The sequence below is a fragment of the Carlito syrichta genome, unplaced genomic scaffold (assembly GCF_000164805.1).
Source record: "Carlito syrichta isolate Samal-C Ts95f unplaced genomic scaffold, Tarsius_syrichta-2.0.1 Scaffold312912, whole genome shotgun sequence".
In the NCBI taxonomy this organism is placed as follows: Eukaryota; Metazoa; Chordata; class Mammalia; order Primates; family Tarsiidae; genus Carlito; species Carlito syrichta.
In genome coordinates, this window is record NW_007257008.1 from 78,003 (window position 1) to 100,637 (window position 22,635).

The following is a 22,635-nucleotide window of genomic DNA, read 5'->3' on the forward strand; positions in this document are numbered from 1 at the left end:
TGTAGAGATGAGGTCTCACCAAGTTGCCCAGGTGGGTCTCAAACCCGCGGACTCAGGCAAACCACTCACCTCAGCTTCCCAAAGCGTGGAATTACAGGCTGAGCCACCGAGCCTGGCTGACAGATTCTATTTCTAATGGACATGCTTATCTAAAAGTTGAAGGGTAAAAACCCCCCTCACCTCCAGGCCACTCAGTTTTCAGACCCCTGCTCCAGGCCTCCACCTACACCTCAGGCAGCAGATTAAAAGATTCGTCTCTATCCTATAGACAGTGATGCTGGGGAACCCCCGACACAGTGGCCACTTTCAGTCCAGTCTCCCTGCAGAGACAAGAGTCCCTTCTCCAGTTCCAGTCAGCTCTGAAGTGATTCATTCTTAAATAGAAACAGACAACCAAGGTCACTGACATCTTATTACATAAAAGGCAAAGGCCAAAACAGAGAAAAGGAACTCAGAGGAAACAGGCCATACGGGAAGCAGAAGGAACTCGAACAGAATAACTCTAAAGAATATCATCAGTGAGATAAGATAAAAGATTGCATCTACAAGACACAAACAGGATGCTGTCAGCAGGGAGCATCAGACAACAAGACAGAGGGCTTAGAAATATTGAAAAATCGTTCCAGCTACTTGGAAGCCTGAGGTGGAAGGACTGCCTAAACCCAGCAAGTCAAGGCTGCAGTGGCCGTGAGTGTGCCACTGCACTCCAGCCTGGGCGACAAGAGTGAGACTCCAACTCAAAAAGAAAAAGAAATATTGAAAAATCATATTGAAAGTATGAAAACAAAAATTAAAAAGGCAACCAATGGGTTGGAAGATAAAGTCTAGGACTCTCCCAGAAAGCAGAACAGAAAGGTCAGTGGAATGAAAAGTAAGAGAAAAGAAATTAGAAAATTCGAAGTTGATTCCAGAATGTGCACGGACTAAAAGGAGTTTCAGAAAAGAGAGGATCAAAACCAGAGGGAAAGAAATGCCCAAGATATAGTGTAAGAACATTTTCAAGAAATAAAAGACATGAGTTTCCCGATGAAAGGACCACCATGGGCAGATGAAAAAGACCTGCATCAGAGCACGTCCACGAGACATTTAAAAGCACAAAAAGAGACAGGCTCGGTGGCTCAGCCTGTAATCCCACGCCTTGGGAGGCTGAGGTGAGTGGACTGCCTGAGCCCGTGGGTTCGAGACCCGCCTGGGCAACTTGGAGAGACCTCATCTCTACAATATATCAAAAAATCAGCCGGGCGTGGTAGCAAGCGCCTGTAATTCCGGCTACTTGGAAGGCTGAGGCGGAACGGTCGCCGGATCCCAGCAGGTCGAGGCTGCGATGGCCGGGAGCAGCCGCTGCACTTCAGTCTGGGTGACAGAGTGGGACTCCAACTCAAAAAAAAGAAGATCCTTCCGCTTATATAGAGAGAGGGGAACGAAAAGGTTCAGGGGGCAAATGACACAGCACCTCCCATAACGCCTGATGCCAAAACTCAGGGTCTTCAAAATTCTAGGGAAAATGATGTTTCAACCTGTTCTATACCCAGCAAAAGAACAAATGAGGTGTGAAGGTTGAACAAAGATATTTTCAGATACACGATGAAAAAAGTGTCCTTCTAGGTACTCTTTGTCAGATAGGTACTAGAGGATGTAGTACCTAACTAACTAACACAAGGAAAGAGTAAACCAAAGACAGGGCGACAAGAAGGAAAGAGAGTAGGAACCATGGAAGGTGAAGGGAATTCTCAGCACGAAGGTGGTTAAGGGAGCTGAGTGCATCTAGTGACAAGCAGCCCAACTCAAGCAGGAGGGGAGAAAGCTCTAGAAAGAACACTGGCAAATATAATGGGTTGAATAGTGTTCCCCGCAATTTCATGTCTACCCAGAACCTCACAATGTAACCTTATTTGGAAATAGGGTCTTTGCAGTTGTAATTGGTTAAGATGAAGCCGTACTGGGTTAGTGTAGGTTCCTACTCCATTGTGATCGTAATCCTTATAAGCAGGTCTTGAAACACAAGGGAGACATAGAGGAAGGAGTTCATATAATGACACAGACAGAAATGGGAGTGATATGGCTACAAGATAAGAAATGTCAAGCATTGCCAGCCACCACCAGAAGTTAGGAGATATGGAACAGAGACTTCTTCAGACACTCCAGAGGGAACCAACCCCTTGATTTCAGATGTCTGACCTCCAGAACTGTGAGAGAATCCATTTAAATTGTTTTAAACCACCACGTTTGTGTCAAATTTTTTTTTTTTTTGAGTCAGGGTCTCGCTCTGTTGCCCAGGCTGAAATGCAATGGCACGATCATGGCTCACCACAGCTTCAACTTTCCAGGATCAGGCGATCCTTCTGCCTCAGCCTCCAGAGTAGTTGGGACTACAGGCATACGCCATCACACCTGGCTAATTTTGTTTACTTTTTGTAGAGATGAGGTCTCACTCTATTGCCTAGATTGGTCTTGAACTTCTGGGCTCAAGCAATTCTCCCACCTCAGCCTAAAGTGGAATTACGGGTGTGAGCCATTGTGCCCGGCCAAGTTTGTGGCAATTTTTAAGGGCAGCCTTAGGAAACGAATACAGCAGGAAACAAACAAACAGAAGGAAATTGACAGATTTCATGTTGCATTTGGTGATTTGGAAACTAGCTTTGGAAAGTTTTTCAGAGAATTTGGGAGAACTAATAACAGCAATATATATATGTATTTTTTTAAATAAGCAAATGGGTCAGGTGTGGTGGCTCACACTTATAATCCCAGTTCTTTGGGAGGCCAAAAAGGGACGACTGCTTGGGGTCAGGAGTTAAAGACTAGTCTGGGCAGCCTAGTGAGACTACATCTCTACCAAAAAAAAAAAAAAAAAAACAGTCAAGCAAGGTGGTGCATGCCTAAAGTCCTAACTACTCAGTAGGCTGAGGCGGAAGGATTGCTGAGCCCAGGAGTTCAAAGCTGCAGTGAGCTATGATTGTACTACTGTACTCCAGCCTGAGCGATAGAGTAAGACATTGTCTCTAAAAATAATAATAATAATAATAAAGCAAATGAAAAATGACACCAGGAATGCTAAATAAAAAGTTAAATAAGATTGGAAGTAAAATCATCATACTACTTGGCTCAGTAGTAAACAGTATTTACATAGATATAATAATATATACATTGAATATGATTTAACCAAAAATTGCAAGAGACTATGATGGAAGAGTGGAGGTGGATGAATTATTTTATTTTATTTTATTTTATTTTTTGAGTTGGAGTATCACTCAGTTGCCCAGACTGGAGTGCAGTGGCCGCTCCCGGCCACTGCAGCCTTGAACTGCTGGGCTCTGGCAATCCTTTCGCCTCAGCCTTCCAAGTAGCTGGAACTACAGGCACGCGATTAATTTTTTTTGATTTATTGTAGAGATGAGGTCTCGCCAAGTTGCCCAGGTGGATCTCGAACCCGAGGGCTCAGGCAATTCACTCACCTCAGCCTCCCAAAGCGCGGTATTATAGGCTGAGCCACCGAGCCCGGCCCGGATGAATAATTTTATATCCTTATCTTCCATCACAAAGAGTCCACATCTAATGCTTTGAATGGGCAAATCAAGAAATAGTATTATGTTGTTTAGAGACACAAGAGTAAATATTAAGAGGAACAGCTAAAAGAGTGAACAAGCATTACCTCTGGGGGAGCTTCACGTAGGAATACGAAGGGGCAGAGGACTGTTTTTATGCATTATAAACTTTGGAGTCCTATTTATTTATTTAAACTAAGAACATCTATGGCTGTAAAAAAAAATAATTTTTTAAAAGGCCTTGCTTCTGGCCAGGCTCGGTGGCTCAGCCTATAATCCCAGCACTTTGGGAGGCCGAGGTGAGTGGATCGCCTGAGCCTGCAAGTTTGAGACGCACCTGGGCAACTTGGCGAGATCTCATCTCCACTATAAACCAAAAACTAGCCGGGCATGGTAGCGCGCGCCTGTAATTCCAGCTACTTAGAAGGCTGAGGCAGAAGGATCGCTGGAGCACAGCAGGTCGAGGCTGCGGTGGCCGGGAGCGGCCACTGCACTCCAGTCTGGGCGACAGAATGAGATTCCAACTCAAAAAAAAAAGGCCTTGCTTCAATTCTGAGTGCTTTGAGCAAAGAACTGAAATTCTGAGGAGCACCTGTTCATTGTCTTCTATCCTTACCAGAACATTTATGATGGTTTCAAAGTCATTGGTTCCTAGGATGAACCCTGGCAGTATATCAGTATCACTGGGAACTTGTTAGAGTTCTAGCTGGGTGTGGTGGCGTGTTGTCTATAGTTCCAGGTACTTGGAAGGCTGAGGCGGAAGGATCACCTAATCCCCAGCCGGTCACGGCTGTGGTGGCCATGTCACTGCACTCCAACCTGGGCGACAAGAGTGAGACTCCAAAAAAAAAAAGAAAGAAAGAAATGAGCCGGGCTCGGTAGCTCAGCCTGTAATCCCGCGCCTTTGGGAGGCTGAGGTAAGTGGATTGCCTGAGCCCGCGGGTTCGAAACCTCATCTCTACAATAAATTAAAAAAATCAGCCGGGCGTGGTAGCGTGCGCCTGTAATTCCGGCTACTTGGAAGGCTGAGGCGGAAGGATCGCCAGAGTCCAGTGGGTAGAGGCTGCGGTGGCCGGGAGCGGCCACTGCACTCCAGTCTGGGCAACAGAGTGAGACTCCAACTCAAAAAAAAAAAGAAAGAAATGCAGTGTCTTGGTCCCCACCCCGAGCCACCCATTCAAGTTCACTCAGAGGCATCACTCTTTTTTGGGCACAGATTGACACCTCAGCCAGTCTGAAAAAGTTAAAGCTTTGAGGCCAGGCATGATGACTCATGCCTGTAATCCCAGCATTCTGGGAGGCCAAGGCAGGAGGATTGCTTGAGCCTAAGGGTTTGAGATTAGCCTAGGCAACATAGCAAGACCTTGTCTCTACAAAAATAAGAGCAAATAAAAAAAACTGGGCATGCTAGTGCATGCCCATAGTCCCAGCTACTTGGAAGGCTGAGGCGGGAGGATCACTTGAACCCAGGAGGTCGAGGCTGCAGTAAGTTTTGACCGTGCCACTGCACTCTAGCCTAGGTGACAGAGTGAGACCCTGACTCAGAGAAGAAAAAAAAAGTTTTGTGTAAGTATTAAAAACCTTAAGTATTCATTCCTTTTGACTCAGAAATTCGAATTCTGGGATGCTATTCAACATATGGAAAAAGCTTGGCCCATAAAAGAATTCATCACTGTACTGTTCATAATAGTGAAAAATTAGAAACAACCTAAATGTCCAAACAACAGGTATCTGGTTAAATACATCTACATGGTGAAAGATTTGAAATATTAGTTTGGTGCAAAAGTAATTGCGGTTTCAGACTATGAGTTTTAAATCATCATGACCAGGTTCAAATACATCTTTGTTAATCAAAATAGGAACCATTACAATCAACACATTTTTGCCAATGAGACATAAGTTTATTTATTCCTGTAGGGTAAAAATCTGTGCTTCGGGATTCGACGAACTCTTGGAAAGCATTTTCTGCATCCTGCTGGTTGTAGAAAGCATTTTCCCTGCAAAAAGTTGTTGAGATGCTTGAAGAAGTGGTAGTTGGTTGTCAAGAGGTCAGTTGAATATGGTGGATGAGGCAAAACTTCATAGCCCAATTTGTTCAACTTTTGCGGTCAGACGTTGTCTTGGAGAGGATTGGGCCCTTTCTGTTGTCCAGTGCCAGCTGCAGGCATTGCATCTCAACAATTTGCTGAGCATACTTCTCAGATGTAATGGTTTCATCGGGATTCAGAATGCTGTAGTGGATCAGACCGGCAGCAGACCACTGAAGAGTGACCATGATCTTTTTTTGCTGCAAGTTTGGCTTTGGGAAGTGCTTTGGAGCATGTCCTTTGTCCAACCACTGAGTTAGTGATCACTGGTTGTCATATAAAATCTTCTTTTTGTCCCACATCACAATCCGATCAAGAAATGGTTCATTGGTGCGCAGAATAAGAGAAGATGACATTTCAAAAACGATGATTTTCGCCCAGCTCATGAGGCACCCACTTATCAAGCTTTTTCACCTTTCCGATTTGCTTCAAATGCCGAACGACCATAGAATGGTCCACGTTGAGTTCTCCAGCAACTTCTGGTGTAGTTTTAAGAGGATCCGTTTCGACGATTGCTCTCAGTTGGCCATTGTCAACTTCCAATGTTTGGCCACTATGCCCCTCATCTTCAAGGTACTTGTCTCCTTTGCAAAACTTCTTGAACCACACTGCACTGTACGTTCATTAGCAGTTCCTGGGCCAAATGCATTGTTGATACTGCAAGTTACCTCCTCTGCTCTAAGACCCACTTTGAACTCGAATAAGAAAATCGCTCGAATTTGCTTTTTGTCTAACATTATTACCATGGTCTAAAATAAATATAAAATAAACAGCAAGTAATAAGTCATTAGCAAAATAAATAAATAAAACGAGAAATGCACGTTAAAATGATGTATAACATAACCATAGTGACTAAGAATGCATTCCAATATCACATGGCAAATTTCAACTGGCAAAAACCGCGATTACATTTGCACCAACCTATTAATATAGAACCCGTTTATGTGTTCATGGAAAGAAGCAAAATTCAACTATGTAGGAAAAAAACTGCAAGTCGAAAAAAAGGTTGGAAGGAAATCCCAGAAAAAGTAATATATGGAACTATATAGGGTAAGTTTTTTCTATTAAAAAAGCAATTTTTTTTGGGGGGGGTAAAGTTTTACAGTGAGTACGTACCTTTTTAAGCAACCTATCTCTGGAGAAACCAGTATAAATTGGGTCAGAGGCCATCACTTTTGCATGAGAAAGGCTTCACACAGATGGAGGGACTTCAGGCCCTCCAGGGTCCCTTCAGGGTCTCTTTGGTGCCTGGCAGACAGGCCAGGAGAAAAGGAACCACCACTGTCTTATGTACTACTTAATCCCCTGCACCCAGCACAGGGCCTGACATATAGTACGTGCTTAATCAAATATTCGAGAAAGAAAGGAAGGAACTCATTTCATTCAAACCTCTTAAAAACCTGTGACACAGCTATTATCCCAATGCAATTTTGTTTCCCTACTACAGATCCCTTGCATGATAGAACTAGTAAATTTTTTTTGTAATCTCTATATTTGTGTGATCTCTGAACACAAATAAGTGCTCAAAGAATGTTGAATAAATTATGATCTTAATATTATAGATGGGGAAACTGTCCGTGTTCATACAGCTAAATCCTGGCAGATCTGGGATTTAAAACTCAGTGAGTTGGGCTCAGTGCTGAGTGCTTTTTTGGCAGAGTCAGCCACATAAGGCAGGTCCTTGGTTCCAGGTGCTCTGAGACTCCTGGCCTCTGCAGACACCCACGTGGCCCTGCAAGCCCCCCTGGCTGCCAAGGTTCCGAAGCAGGAGGGCACAGCAAGCTGTCAGCTCAAGCCACTTCCCTGATGGGGAGATGGGGCCCTTGCATGTAATGATTTGGACAAGCAGAAAAGGCAGTGGAGGGCGTTGCTGGCAGGGACACTTCTTAATTAAAGGCACCTGGGAGAAACCAAAGGCTGATCTATGTGACCTTCTCTGTAAGCCTGTGAGTCACTCACAGGAATCTGGCTTTCCGTCCGGAACCCAGTTGGGTACCTCACGTATGTTTACAATGGAAGGATGGATGGAGGAATGGATGGATGGGTGGATGGGTAGGTGGATGGATGTTTATGAAAGGTAGGATCAAAGTTAAAGGGCTTTGGAAACAGACAGGCCTTGGTTTGAATCCTGGGTGTGCCCCTGTCTATGGTGCCAGCTGAGTATGTTATGCCACGGCTCGAAGCCAAGGTCTCTGAGATCTCTGGAGGCTTCTGTGATAATTACATGATACATAAAAGTGTTGAACCCAAGGCCTGGCACACAGTAAGTGCTCAAGAGGCAGGAGTTGCAGTCGTCTTCATTGACCAGAAGGGAAATGCAGAAGACACAGCATGGGGGACTGCAGTTGGCTGTCTTGCTGTCCTTTCTCTTCCTTCCTAGAAATGGAACTCGCCTTTCTTTTGGGAAGCCCTGTGATTTGAGTGGCTTAAGCCAATCAGCATACTTTATTCTCTCAGGCTGCTGTGATTGGTTCAAGGATGTGTATGCTATTTAAGCAGTCCAATCAGAGTGTACTACAGAATATTTGCTAAGAATGCCAGACTAGCCGGGCTCGGTGGCTCAGCCTGTCATCCCGCGCCTTTGGGAGGCTGAGGTGAGTGGATTGCCTGAGCCCGCGGGTTCGAGACCTGCCTGGGCAGCGAGACCTCATCTCTACAACAAATAAAAAAAATCAGCCAGGCATGGTAGTGCATGCCTGTAATTCCGGCTACTTGGAAGGCTCGCCGGGGCCCAGCAGGTCGAGGCTGCGGTGGCCGGGAGCGGCCACTGCACTCCAGTGTGGGCGACAGAGTGAGACTCCAACTCAAAAAAAAAAAAAAGAATGCCAGACAAGTCTCTTTCTGCATTGACATTGCAAAAGGCAAAGTAGAGACAGAAAGAAACACTGTTAAGCTGCTAGATGGAGCCTTGCCTGAAGCTGGTGATACCTGAACTTTTCAGTTACATGAGCCAATCAATTTCCTTTATGTTTAAAGCCTAGTTCAGCCAGATTTTCTGAGGCCAGCAGTCAAAAGCATCCTGAATGTGGAAAGAATGAAAGAAAAAAGACACATAAATGGACTAAGAAGATGAGCCCACAAGTGTTAAGTGGTACCAAGCCGTAAAAGCAGCAGTTCCCAACTTTTCTGGCCTCAGGAACAGGATTCATGGAAGACAGTTTTCCACAGACAGAAAGGGGCAAGGAGTGGGGGAGGGACCATCAGAGATTAGATTCTCATAAAGAAGACACAGCCTAGATAGATCCCTCAATGTGCACAGTTCACAACAGGGTTCCTGCTCCTATGAGAATCTAAACACCACCACTGATCTGACAGGAAGTGAAGCTCCGCCCAGCTCGCTGCTCACCTCCTACTGTGTGTTCCTAGCAGATCATGGACAGGTACCGTGCAGCCCAGGGGTTGGGGACCCCTGGCAAAAGATGCCAGAAACTGGGGCTAAATTTTAGCTAGTATTTCCCATTTGACGGATAAATAAACTGAGACCAGAGGGTCAAACATCAAGCAACTTGTCTAAGAGTACCCAAGTTAGGTAAGTGTGAAGCTGGAACTAGAAGCCAAGTCCTCTGATTCTCAACTCAGTGCCCTGTCCCACCACACAGGTACTGTACCCATGGAGAAACATACCCCATCCGAGGGCGACAAATCCCTGGAGGTACTTCCTTTCGGAGAAGGAGATGACGAGGAGTGTGTGAAGGTAGAGGCCTTCCACCAGCAACCAGGCGTAGTTGGCCATGATGCAGTACTGGAAGAACACCATGACCAGCTTGCAGCCCACCTGGACAGGGAGAGGCAGGTGAGCCCAGGCTAGTGACTGTGAGTTTCCCTCTGGTGGCCAGCCCCAAAGGAAGCAAGAGGGTGCTGCTGGGGAGAAGCCCAGCAGCAGAGTGAGCCTCTGGGGTTCAAGGGCATCTCCTGTGGCCGCCTTCTTCCCTCTGAAGACCAGGCCCCTGGAATTCTCTAGAGAATAGAAGTCCACAGGCCCAGTGGGTACAGTCAGGATGTCTATGAGCCATCTTAGGAGCGGGAACTAGGTTCAGATTCTGGGAGTGGCTGCCAAGCTCGATATGGAAATGCTCCTTCAATTACAAAACTGTGTCAAATGCTGCCCAAGTCTCTCATTTTTCAGATGAGAGAACTGAGGCCTAGCGAGGAAAGAGATTTCGGAGCAAGGGGCTAACAAAATGGTTACAAAGCTCAGTTTCCTGGGAAACAGATCATGAAAAGCGGTGTCAACTATCTTAGGAGGCAACGTGGATTTTGGTAAAAATGGTCTCTTCCTAGTACACTATACCTAGACTGACTGCAGAGCTCCACATAACTAATGAGGGTGTGATAGTGTCGGGCTTCCCAAATGCAGTGACTTTTTTTTTTTTCTTTTGAGTTGGGGGTCTCCCTCTGTCATCCAGACTGGAGTGCAGTGGCATGCTCACAGCTCACTGCAGCCTCAACCTCCTGAGTAGCTGAGACTACAGACACACGACACCACATCCAGCTCATTGTGTTCCTTTTTATAGAGGATGAGGTCTCACCGTGTTGCCTAGGCTGGTCTCAAATTCATGGTCTCATGTGATCCTCCTGCCTCTGCCTCCCAGAGTGCTGGGATTACACGCCTGGCGCCATGACTCTTAACAGGCATGTCCCCTGCAGGGACCCCTGGAAGCTGTGCTTATGGGACTGTAGAGCATGGGCTGTACCTGTGCCACCATGGGTCCCCCTTCCTCTCACTGAGCTGTCCCTTGGGAGAGGACTGCTCCTAGGATAGTCCTAGGGCTGCTGCCAGGACAAGCCCAAGGAGAAAGAGAGCCCAGTGCTGCCTTGCGGGCTTGCCATGGTTCCTGCCCTAGGGCCTCCCCAGAGACTGATTCCTGGTGAGGCCCATGATTGACTGCCTTGTGAAGCTGATTAGTAAAACCCAAGAAGGGTCCCTGCTGGACATTGCCAGACTTGCCCACTGCTGGTCAGTAATGGGGTGGGGCTAGAATTGTCAGGGGCTCTTGTGTCATCCTGGATATCTCCTTGAGACATAGATCCTACCTGAGGGACCTCTCAGTCTGAGGCAGAAGATACACACACACAACTATAAACAATACAAACAGCAGATGTAAGTGGTGGAAAGTGGCAGGCAGGTTGGCCAAACCACTCTCAATTTCTCATCTCCTCCCTTGCTTGGAGGAGACTATGACCAAAAAAAAAAAAAAAAAACCTCCCAGCTTCCTTTGCAGTTAGGTGTGATCACATGACACAAATCTAGCCAATGAGATGTAGGTATGCATCTCTGGGGAGGATATCCTTTCCCAAACAGAAAGGCAAAGTCACCCAAAAGGAAAAAACAAAAAACAAAAAAAAACCACTTAACCTTGACTCTTCCCTCTTGCCTGGAATATGGACATGAGGCAGGGGCTGCAGCAGCCATCTTGCAACCATGTGGTGTAAAGCAGGAGATTCAAGGCTTACACTAAAGATGGCAGAGCAGAAGGAGAGAAACTGTGTCCTTTATAGTATCATGAAGCCACTGTGCCACTCCTGGACTGCCCAGGTGGGTGCTGCTTATGTGGGAAACAGCCCTTATTTAAGTCACTGATAAACAATGTTCTGTTATTTGTGGCAAAAAGAATTCCCAATGGACACGGGGTGATTGCAATGGATCAGAGTCCTCTGGCCATTGGGAAGGAGAAAGGGGGTTAGATTCAACAAACACAACTTGTTTTACTGCAAACGTGTGTATACAGACATACTGGCACACGCTCACACTTTTCTTTTTACAACCAGCCCCACCCCTCTCTAGACTTGGCCATCTGTCTACAGCTGGGGATTGGCAGGAACAGCAAAAGGAGGAGCCTTGCTATGTATCTAATTTCCAGGGTGGCTAAGTTATTCCCGGATTCTGGAAGTTGAGTGGCAGCCCTCACGACCTTCCCCACAGACTGCTCTCACAGGCGACCCAGGTTGTGGGTGTGCCGCCATGGAACCCCCAGGCCCGGTCCCAGCACTGGCCACTTCACTCTTGGCCTAAGATGCAGCCTCGGAGGAGGACAACCGGGCCACTGCCCTCTCCGCGAAATGGAAGAGACAGACCGACCTCTGCTGAAACCGCTGATCACCTAGATCCAGCCAAATTAGGCCGGGGAAGGCCTGGTCGCACCCCGGGGCACACAGGGCTGTTACCCGGTGGGCATCGCAGTGGGCGACGTCATCCGACGAGAAGAGCACGGCGTCCTTGATGAAATTGGACAGGGCCCGCAGGATGAAGGACACGAACAGGTGCATGTGGATGTAGTTGCGGGTGCAGTGGAGCCTCCTGGAGGGAGAGAATGCAGGGCCACAGGGGTCTGGGCTCGAGGAACTGGGACTCAGCCAGGCCTGCCTCCCTTCCTCCAGGGCACCGGGAAGCTGAGTCCCTGGACGACAGCTCTTTCCAGGTGACATCTGTGAGCAAAACCTTAAAGAGGACCTGGGCCCCAGGTGTCCAGCCTATTCTGCCCCAGGCTGCCGTTAAAAAAAAATAACAAAGCTGGGGTTGTGGAGGGAAACATTATATTCTCACCTACCACCATCTCAGGTTCCCAGACGTGTATTGTGTATTGGGGAACAGGGAGAGGATGGGCGGCCAGAATGGGAGGGGGTGAGAAGCACAGAAAGAACGCAGACTGTGGGGAGAAAGCAGGCTTCGGCTCTGCTACTTAGTAACAATATGAACTTGAACAAGACTCTTCACCTCCCAGAGCCTCGATGGCCTCGGCTTCCTGTGCAGGGACCAGAAGTCTGTGATTTGCTGTGCTTCTTGGGGAACCCAAACCAGCTCTGGTGGGGATGGCTCCACCCTCCTCACAGCCCCGATCAATCAGTGTGCCCCATCACTGACCAGCGTGATTGGCTCAGAGTTAGCTATGTGACCTAAGCTGGACCTGTGAGAACTCCCAAAACTTTGACTGGAACTATAGGGGAAGAGGCTCTTTTTGTCGCTGGTGTTGCTGAGCTGGTGGGATGGACCAGCAACGGACCAACCGGCAGTTGTTGGTGGTCGTCTCTGCCACCCCTGCAGAAAGCCTGCCAGAGGATGAGGCCAACACAGAGCCGCGAAATGGAAGAGACAGACCGACTTCTGCTGATACCGCTGATCACCTAGATCCAGCCACGCCTAAAGATGCCCCTGAACTTGTCACTTATGTGGGTCAGGTCACCTTTGTTTTCCTTAAGCTGTCTGAGGTGGATTTCTGTCTCTTCCAGTCAAGAGTCTAACTAGTATACCTGAAAAATGGGGGTAATGTGACCCGCCTCATAGCAATGTGTGAAAATTAGAAATAATACACGTAAAGCAACTGTCCACACCAAGTTCTCAGTAATGCTCAGCAGATGTTAAACAAATTAAGGAATAGAGGAGGTCACAGAAGCTACAGGTGACCTTTAGATCAAGAGCCAACAAGGTAGTACACCCAGATCTTCCTCTGTCTACCCTGTGTAACTGAGACCCAAAGCCTGTGCCTTGGGCCAGCGTGAGGATGGAAAGCCGGCAGCGTGTTCTCACCGGAAAGCGCAAAGGATGCTGAGGGCAACCAGGAGCATCACCAGGGAGGAGCTGTAGCCCACTGTGTACATGACCTTCAGCTTCAGCAGGTATGAGTGCTGCAAAGAGAAGCACATGTCAGCCCCACCTGTGCACGTAGCCGGCTCTGTCCTCCTCTGCCTCCGCGTAGCTGGAATCCCACCAGTGCTGACTGCAGTCTGTGCAGACCCCAGGACGCCAGTTCACAGACCCATACCATCACAGCATCTTAGCTTTGGAAAAGCTCTTGGGCATCATCTGATGCCAATTTAAACTTCCACCCCATGTATAGGGCCGCTTACCCACACTCTGAGTTCAAGCCCTGTGCCTCTAGGGACAAGGTGCTTACTGCATTTTGAGGAAATCATTTGGTGTGCAAAATACTAGATTTTTTTTTTTTAATGTGAAGCCAAAAGCAATGACGTGCATCTTTTGGTTCTTTTTCTGTCTTCTGGAGTCATTTAAAATAAACCGAGGCCGGGCTCAGTGACTCAGCCTATAATCCCAGTGCTTTGGGAGGCCAAGGCGAGTGGATTGCCTGAGCTTGCAGGTTTGAGACCAGCCCCGGCGACTTGGTGAAACCTCGTCTCTACAACAGATCAAAAATAAAACAAAATAAACCAAATCTGTTCTGTAACTTAAGGCCCGATTTTCATAGAAAAGTTACGAAGATCCAATAGAGAGGTCTGTCCATTTTGAATACAGCTGCTCTAACCCATCTGACCCTCACGTATCTTCTCAGTATTAAACACTCCTTGTGTCTTTCACATCTTTCCACAATCCTTCACAGTATCGCTCAATTAATATGCTCCAGTTTATGGATGTCCTTCTTAGCAAAGACATTCAGAACGACATAGCTGAAAAGCACCAGATGTATTCTCTGACCAGGAAGTAGAATGAAACCATCACCTCCCCTGATCTGTACACTGCACTTCTGTTAAAGCAGCCAAGCAGACACTCATTTATTTGTTCCGCAGCCATTTCACACTGTTGGCTCATCTTTGATTCAGAAAGATCTCAGTGGACCGGAATATTGGGTAAAAAAGTTAAATTGTGGCATGTAGAGATTAAAACCTGCATTTAGGTTCAAAAAGTAAATTGTACAATAGCCTTAAAAAGAATCAAGAAGGCCAGGCCCGTTGGCTCAACCTGTCATCCCAGCACTTTGTGAGGCCGAGGCGAATGGATGGCCTGAGCCCACGGGTTTGAGACCCGCCCGGGCAACTTGGTGAGACCTCATCTCTACAATAAATCAAAACTTAGCTGGGCGTGGTAGCACGCACCTGTAGTTCTGGTTACTTGGAAGGCTGAGGAAGGATCGCCGGAGCCCAGCTGTTTGATGCTGGGATGGCCGTGAGCGTGCCACTGCCCTCCAGCCTGGGCGACAGAGTGAGACTCCAACTCAAAAAAAAAAAAAAAAAAGAATCAAGGAAATAAAAATAATAATGCTATGTCATGTTTTACAATCAAATTAATAAATATTTAAAAGTAATACTTTTTTATACAGGGGAAGGCTTAGTGGGAGTGAAAATTGGTTCAATCTGTCTGGAAAGTAACATGGAACTATGTATTAAGAACCCTTGGAAATATGCATTTCTTTTTTACCTTCCTTCTCTCTCTAGGAATAAATTCTAAGAAATACTAGGAAAATAAAAGCATATGTATATCTAACTATGTTTATCCCAGAATTATTTGTGATGAAAAAACCCCAAATGTCCACAAATATAAAAATAGTTGACTAAATTATTTTAAATCCAAACAACCTTAATGCTATGCCACTAGTAAAATGTTGTTTACCAAGAGTTTAAAATAAGTCAGGGCATACTTATTGGTGTATTGTTACATGAAACGGCAGACTACAAATTTGACATGTACAGTGTGATCCCAGCTATATGTAAAAACAAGTGTTAGGTTGAATTATATAAAATTGTGCCCTTTTTTTGTAGATAAAAAATGTTATCAGTCGTTCCATGTGGTTCAATCTCATGCATGCATAGAAACAAGATTGTAAGGAGATCTGTTAGATCTTAATAGTGGTTAACTTTGGATTACAGGTTTGTGAATAATTTTCTTTTTTTTTTTTTTGAGTCTCACTCTGTCGCCCAGACTTAGAGTCGTGCGCTACCACGCCCAGCTGATTTTTTTTTTTTATTTATTGTAGAGATGAGGTCTCACTGCCCAGGCAGGTCTCGAACCCGCGGGCTCAGGCAATCCACTCACCTCAGCCTTCCAAAGGCACGGGATTACAGGCTGAGTCACCGAGCCCGGCTGTGAATAATTTTCTTGTGAATTTTTTTCTATGCTTCTAATTTTTCTACAATGGATAACTGCCATTTTATAAACTGAAGAAAGGGATGGTTTTTGTTTTTTTTTTTAAAGGCACAAGAATAGAATAAGGGAAACCTGGCTGACAACTGTTCATATGAAAGTAACCTCGAGGTTAAAATGGTCCAAGCTCCACGGTGTCACGCAGTGTAACACAGAGAAAGAAAACAGGTGTCAGAGCCAGGAGTTGAGGGTTCCAGACCCAGGACTATTACTCACCAGCTGTATGACCTTGGGAAAATTACTTAACTTCTCTGAGCCTCAGATTCCTCTTCTCCAAAATGGGAATGATAATATCTACCTTGGTCGGGCTTGGTGGCTCAGCCTGTAATCCCAGCACTTTGGGAGGCTGAGACAAGTGGATTGCCTGAGTCTGCGGGTTCAAGACCAGGCCGGGCAACTTGGCAAGACATCGTCTCTACAATGAATCAAAAAATTAGCCAGACGTGGTAGCGCGCGCCTGTAGTTCCGGCTACTTGGAAGGCTGAGGCGGAAGGATCGCCGGAGCCCAGCAGGTCGAGGCTGCAGTGGCCACTGCACTCCAGTCTGGGCGACCGATTGAGACTCTAACTCAATAATAATAATAATAACAACAATAATAATATTTACCTTGTAGACTTGTTAGAAGAGCACATAAGGTATCAGATAGATCTAGACAGTGCCTGGCACAAGATGCTCAGTGTATGGTAATTTCTCCCCACCCCGCCATCCACCCTTCAGAATGAGTCAGCGGTCTGAGATGGTGTGAAGTCTGAGGCATGAGGTGGCGGCTAAAAATTGAGCCACTTTTCAGTTATGTTTTGGAGTGCTATGGGCAGCTGGTCCCCTAGGAGGGTTTGGAGAGTTTTGTCCACATCTGGGCATGTTATTTTAAGAGACACGTTAATAGACTGGAGCATTTCCGGGGGAGGGTGATTGCGTCATCTGAAGAGTGCATGCAAAAACTGGGTTCATGACACCCAGAAGGGGAAAACACACTTAGAAAAATAACTGACTGAGCCGGGCTCGGTGGCTCAGCCTGTAATCCCACGCTTTGGGAGGCTGAGGTGAGTGGACTGCCTGAGCCCTCAGGTTCAAGACCCACCTGGGCAACTGGGCAAGACCTCATCTCTACAATAAACCAAAAATGAGCCAGGCGTGGTAGCACGTGCCTGTAGTTCCGGCTACTCGGAAGGCTGAGCAGAAGGATCGCCGGAGCCCAGCAGGTCGAGGCTGCGGTGGCCGGAAGCGGCCACTGCACTCCAGTTTAGGCGACAGAGTGAGACTCCAACTCAAAAAAAAGAAAGAAAAAAAAAAGAAAAATATCTGACTGGCATGAAAGAGAACGGTCAGAGCTCACGTGTGAGCTCCAGTGGGGGAAGGTACCAGTAAGGAGGTAGATCTTGACTCAGGGTGACCAAAATTTTTCTGAAAAGAGGTGACCTTCTATGGGAAGGCTGTCACATGTCACTGAGCTTCTCCACGGATGCAGCTGCTCCCCCACAAGCCAGGAACCACCTCTCAGGAACGAGGGTAAGACCTAGTGGGTTGCCTTAGATTCATGGTTCCTAGACTATGGAATATCAAAGACCTGCGAAATGTCAAAAAATTGGGCATCAACACATCAACATATAATCTTGCCATAGTGGGAAAGGATGAGTCTCATAGCAGAGGGTGTCAGCCCCACTCCTGGGGATGCCTGGGCCAGCCTGTAGGAGCTGGAGGAGGTGCAGGGTATGGAGTGTTCAGTGCTGTGGTCATTGAATGCTGGGTGACCTTCAACCTTGCTCTCCTGCAGACCCGTTTCTGTCTTGTATCTGCTAGGCCGGACCCAGAAGGAGCCCTACTCCCAGGAGGCCTGGTGTGACCCTCAGTCCTCAGCAATTTTTTTTTCCCAGGCTAGAGGGCAGTGGCATGATCTCGGCTCACTACAGCCTCGACCTCCTTGTCGCAGACAATCCTTCTGCCTCAGCCTCCCAAGTAGCTGGGACTATAGGTGCATGCCATGATGCTAAGCAATTTTTGAAATTTTTTTGTAGAGACCCTGCCTTCAGAGACCTTTCTTTCTTCCTTTCTTTTCTTTCTTTCTCTTTCTTCCTTCCTTCCTTCCTTTTTCTTTCTTTCTTTCTCTTAAAAAAAATTTTTTTTTTTTTGTAGAGATAAGGTTGATCTCAAACTCCTGGGCTCAAGTAATCCTCCTGCCTCAGTCTCCCAAAATGCTGGAATTATGGGCTTGAGTCACCACACCGGCTGGTCCTCAGCTCTTAACATCTATCACTGTGCATCAAAGAGGGCTTGGGGTCCTTCTGTCTGTGCTTCTGTCTGTGTCTAACTCCCGTCTATGCTGGACACAGTTACTTCTCTTTCTGCTGTGTGTCCTGAGTGTGCCACTGCTTCCTGTAGTCTCTAGAGCAGCTGTCGCAAACCTTTTTGTGGGTGAAGGGACAGAGAGCAAATATTTTAAGCTTCGGGCACTTGTGTTCTCTTTTGCAACAACTCAACTCTGCCCTTGTCATGCACATCTAGCCTTGTAATGCAATAGATTTGGCGGTGTTCCAATAAAACTTTATTTACAAAAGCAGGCGGTGGGGCCACATTTAGCCCAAGGGCTATAATGTGCACACTCCATTTTATTTACTCATATGGCATCTATGCTTGGTCTTTTTGTCAGAGTCTACTATTGGCGTTTCTCAATAATAGTGGTGTATGCCAAGAAAGAATGCTGAAAGAAAAAAAGAAGAAAACTAATGCACACCTTCACCATCAGTTGATAAAAAGAAAAGATATTTTAACAATGAGAAATAGGATGGTTAAAAATCTCAGAATAGCTGGGCTCGGTGGCTCAGCCTGTAATCCCAGTGCTTTAGGAGGCCAAGGTAAGTGGATTGCTTGAGCCCACAGGTTCAAGACCCTCCTGGACAACGTGGCAAGACCTCATCTCTACAATAAATCAAAAATCAGCCGGGCATGGTAGCGCACGCCTGTAGTTCCAGCTACTTGGAAGGCTGAGGCAGAAGGATCGCCGGAGCCCAGCAGGTCGAGGCTGCAGTGGCTGGGAGCAGCCACTGCACTCCAGTCTGGGTGACAGAGTGAGATCCAACTCAAAAAAAAAAAAAAAAAACTCAGAATAAAGAACAAAGTTTGGTGCCGGTCTGTGGATCAGTATTTTGGAACCAGTGAATTATGTGGACAGGAAACCCTTCTAATCTTAGTTTCTTTCTTTTTGTTTGTTTGTTTAATATGAGCCGAAACCAATCTAGTTCTCCTTTCTACCACTTTTGGACAATTAATTTTCTGAGTTAAGTCCAGAATTGTATATCTACTTTTGTTAAATTTCAGCTCCTTAGTTTAGTGTCTTGTAGTTTTAATCCTGTCATAGACATCGTGATTGATGCCTTGGGCTCCATTCTTCCCAGTTGATTAGTCTAAGCCAGTGGTTTTCATTGTGTGGTTTTGACAGATATAAATCACAAAAACTAAAGGTATTTAGAGTCTTCATAATTCTTGTGAGTGTAATGGAAGCTGGGCGCAGTGGCTCACGCCTGTAATCCCCACACTTTCAGAGGCAGAGACAAGAGGATTGCCTGAGCCCAGGGGTTCGAGACCAGCCTCAGCAACTTGGTGAGACCCCGTTTCTACATTAAATAAATAAATAAAAAGAAAAGAAAGAAATTATCCAGGCATGGTGCCTCACACCTATAGTTTTAGCTACTTGGAAGACTGAGGTAGAAGGATCACCTGAGCCCAGCAGGTCGAGGCTGCGGTGGCCGTGAGAGTGCCACTGCACGCCAACTTGGGTGACAGAGACTCTGACTCAAAAAGAAAAAAAAAAAAAAAAAGTGCAAAGGAGTCCCAAAGGCAAAAATTTGAGAACTACTGGCTTAAGCAAATTGTGTACTCTGTCCCTCTGCCAATGACTGATTCAGGATTGGGCGGGCCTAAGTCACTTTGGGCCAGTGAGATGTGAAGCTTGTTGGGGTTTTTGAGAATGTCTTCTTGCTCTTAGGAAAGAACCGCAGGAAGTCAGGCTGTCCTTCCTTCTGGACAAGCAGGAATGGGGAAGTCTATGGCTGTGATTTCTGAGGGCAGTCATTTTACATTGGGAAGGGTGCCAGCCTTAGAAAAAGCCACCAGGATGGCAAGAAGAGACACGCAAATAACCTGATCCTTGGTGATTTTGTGGAGCTGCCTGATCAATTAATCCCAAAGCCCATTTTCTGCATTTCTTATGTGAGCCATGTTTGCTTATTAAAACAGTTAGAAATTTCTGTTATTTGCAGCCCAAAGCGAATGAGCCTCCATACTGCTGCTCATTGTAAGAACATTCCTTCTTAGTTGTATGGCTTTTACAAATTCGATACACATAAGCGCCCTGGCTTCGTTTAAGTGACGATGGCATCTGCAGTGGGCAGAGTGCACTCACCATCCTTTCAAGCCCTCATGTGCCCACTAACATGGTGAGTCCCGTAAGTAAATCAGCCCATTCTGGCCAGATCTGAAGACCTCAAGTGTGTTCCCCAACTGGATGGCAAGCCCTGAAAGGAAGAAACAGTGACCTCTCCCGTGGTCCCCTGCTGACCCGCCTTCATATAGAGCAAGGCAGATAGCATAGAGAGAGCCGTCAGAAAAACTCAAAAGCGAGTGTGGTCTGCCACCCGACTTAATCCTTTCTCCCTGAATTCTGTCACTTCCCTATGCTTTTCTTTTTTCTTTTTGAGTTAGAGTCTCACTCTGTCACCCAGACTGGAGTGCAGTGGCACACTCCCGGCCACCGCAGCCTCAACCTGCTGGGCTCCAGCGATCCTTTCCAAGTAGCTGGAACTACAGGCGTGCTCTACCACGCTCGGCTAATTTTTTTATTTTATTGTAGAGATGAGGTCTCGCCAAGTTGCCCAGGGGGGTCTCGAACCCACAGGCTCAGGCAATCCACTCACCTCAGCCTCCCAAAGGCGCAGGACTACAGACTGAGCCACTTAGCTCGGCTCCTTATGCTTTTCCAACATGCCCCATCCTCCAAGGACACGCAGGGAATTTAGTTCATGGACTGCTAAAAGTGCCACTCCCGGGAGACATGCACCTTAATGGAAAACAGCAGATGATAGCGGACAGGGCACTGGTGCTTTCTGGAGCTAAACTTGGTTTAAATCCTGCCCTCACTACTTTATTTTTTAATTTTTATTTTTTGAGTTGGAGTCTCACTCTGTCACCCAGGCTGGAGTGCAGTGGCACACTCACTGCCACCCCAGCATCGACCTGCTGGGCTCTGGCGATCCTTCCACCTCAGCCTTCCAAGTAGCTGGAACTACAGGCACACGCTACCATGCCCGGCTAATTTTTTGATTTACTGTAGAGATGAGGTCTCGCCAAGTTTCCCGGGCTGGTCTCGAACCCACGGGCTTACCCATGGGCTTAGTGCTGAGATTACAGGCTGAGCCACTGAACCCAGCCCCTCCACTCCATAAGCATGCTCCTCAACCCCTCTGAACCTGTTTCCTTGTCTGCAAGATGGGAAAAACAATGAGCTTACAAAGTTACTTCAAGGACTTAATGGGATTGTGCATCAAGTAGCCGTCATGCAGTAGATGTGTAGCACAAAAACAAATATGAATTGGGAACCGTGTAGGGGCCAAGCATTGCCCTGGGCACTAGAGACTTGGAAACAAAAAGTTCTTTTTTCTTTGTCACTGCAGTTTCCCTCCACCTAGACCCATGACTGTCCCATAATAGGTGCTCAATAAACACTGAGTGAATGCGTGCCTTTGAAGAGTTCATATTCTAGTGAGAGAGCTGGAGGCATGTGGCACTGATCATGATAATAGAACATGGTAGGTGACAGTCGGAGGCCAACAGAGTACTGAGGGAGCCCTTCCTGGGGGGAATGGGAAGAGAGGGTGGAGTTGATAGGCCTGAGTGGCGCCTTGAAGGGTATGTAAGAATCAGTCAGGCTGGGCGCAGTGGCTCACGCCTGTAATCCCAGCACCTTGGGAGGCTGAGGCGAGAGGATTGCCTGAGCCCACGGGTTCGAGACCAGCCTGGGCAACATGACAGAGTGAGGCTCCAACTCAGAAAATAATAATTAATTAATTAATTAATAATAATAAACAATCAGGAAAAGAGAAGAGGAAAGTGTTCTCCAGGCAACAGCCCCTGAAGGGGGAGCTGGCCCAGGTAGGGGACAAGATGGCACAGTGTGTGCGATTTGAGAGACAGGGCCATTCTGGGAAGGGACAGTGACTCCGAGTGAGCTGAGTCTGGCCCGTACCTTGAGGATCACCTACCATGTTATATTGGCCGCCCTTAGAGGGAGCCTTTGGAAGTTCCCGAAGATCTTCAGCCCATTGTTTAGGCGAGCCCCTTCTCTCAACCTATCATGCCCTGCAGCTGGGCTCTCTCCTTGCTTATCAGAGCGAGGAAGTTCCTTGGAAAATGAACATTTTATGAGCACTTACCATGGCCGGGTGCCCATCTCAGCATGGCCATGTCTGAACTCATTTCGTTCTCTTGACAAACCTAGGCAGTCAGAACTACTATCATACACTTCATTTCCCAGATGAAGAAACTGTGGCAGAGAGCGATTAAATCTCCCCCAGCCCCACGGAGGTCAAGGTCAGAATTCAGACTCACCAGCCTGGCTCTGAGCACTTAGCTACCATGTCGCTTCTTTTTCAGTTTGATGAATAAAGCACCCCCAGTCTCATGGCGGTGGCTGGCAATTCTTGCTGTGACAGGGTCCTCCTGACCATCATCTCCGGGTGGACAGGCCAGGGCAGTGAAGAGGTTCACTGAACCCTGGGCCAGCAGGGGAGGTTGGGGAGTGGGGATCGGGGGGCAGCCCCCAGGCCCTGCCTGACCACCGCTTCAGGCCAGTTCCACCCAGTCTTCTCAGGGCCTCCTCACCCCGCAGGTTCCATCCCGGGGTTGGGGGTGGAGATTGACAGGCTTACCCGTCTCTCGTTGGAAGAGGCGTTCACGTTAACCCCACAGGCCAGGTCAGGCCTGGGGAAGATTTCCGACCAGCCGTCCTGCGTACAGTTTCGAAACATGGAACCTGTGGGTGCCAAGCGTCCAGCAGGTGAGCAGTGGGAGTTGGGCACTGTGGGTTTTATTTTTTTTTTTGAGTTGGAGTCTCCCTCTGTCGCCCAGACTGGAGTGCAGTGGC

General features: G+C 47.1%; 1 protein-coding gene across 1 annotated transcript in view; it reads right to left on the reverse strand.

The window, feature by feature from the left end:
- Window positions 1-22,635, reverse strand: part of SCTR (secretin receptor) — an 80,667-nt gene that overhangs the window by 16,830 nt on the left and 41,202 nt on the right. Inside the window, exons 6-9 of the mRNA XM_008070095.1 lie at window positions 22,421-22,524; window positions 13,155-13,252; window positions 11,795-11,927; window positions 9,254-9,404 (exon numbers count right to left, since the gene is read on the reverse strand). Coding sequence (XP_008068286.1) covers window positions 9,254-9,404; window positions 11,795-11,927; window positions 13,155-13,252; window positions 22,421-22,524 — 486 coding nt within the window. The remainder of the gene's footprint in view (window positions 1-9,253; window positions 9,405-11,794; window positions 11,928-13,154; window positions 13,253-22,420; window positions 22,525-22,635) is intronic.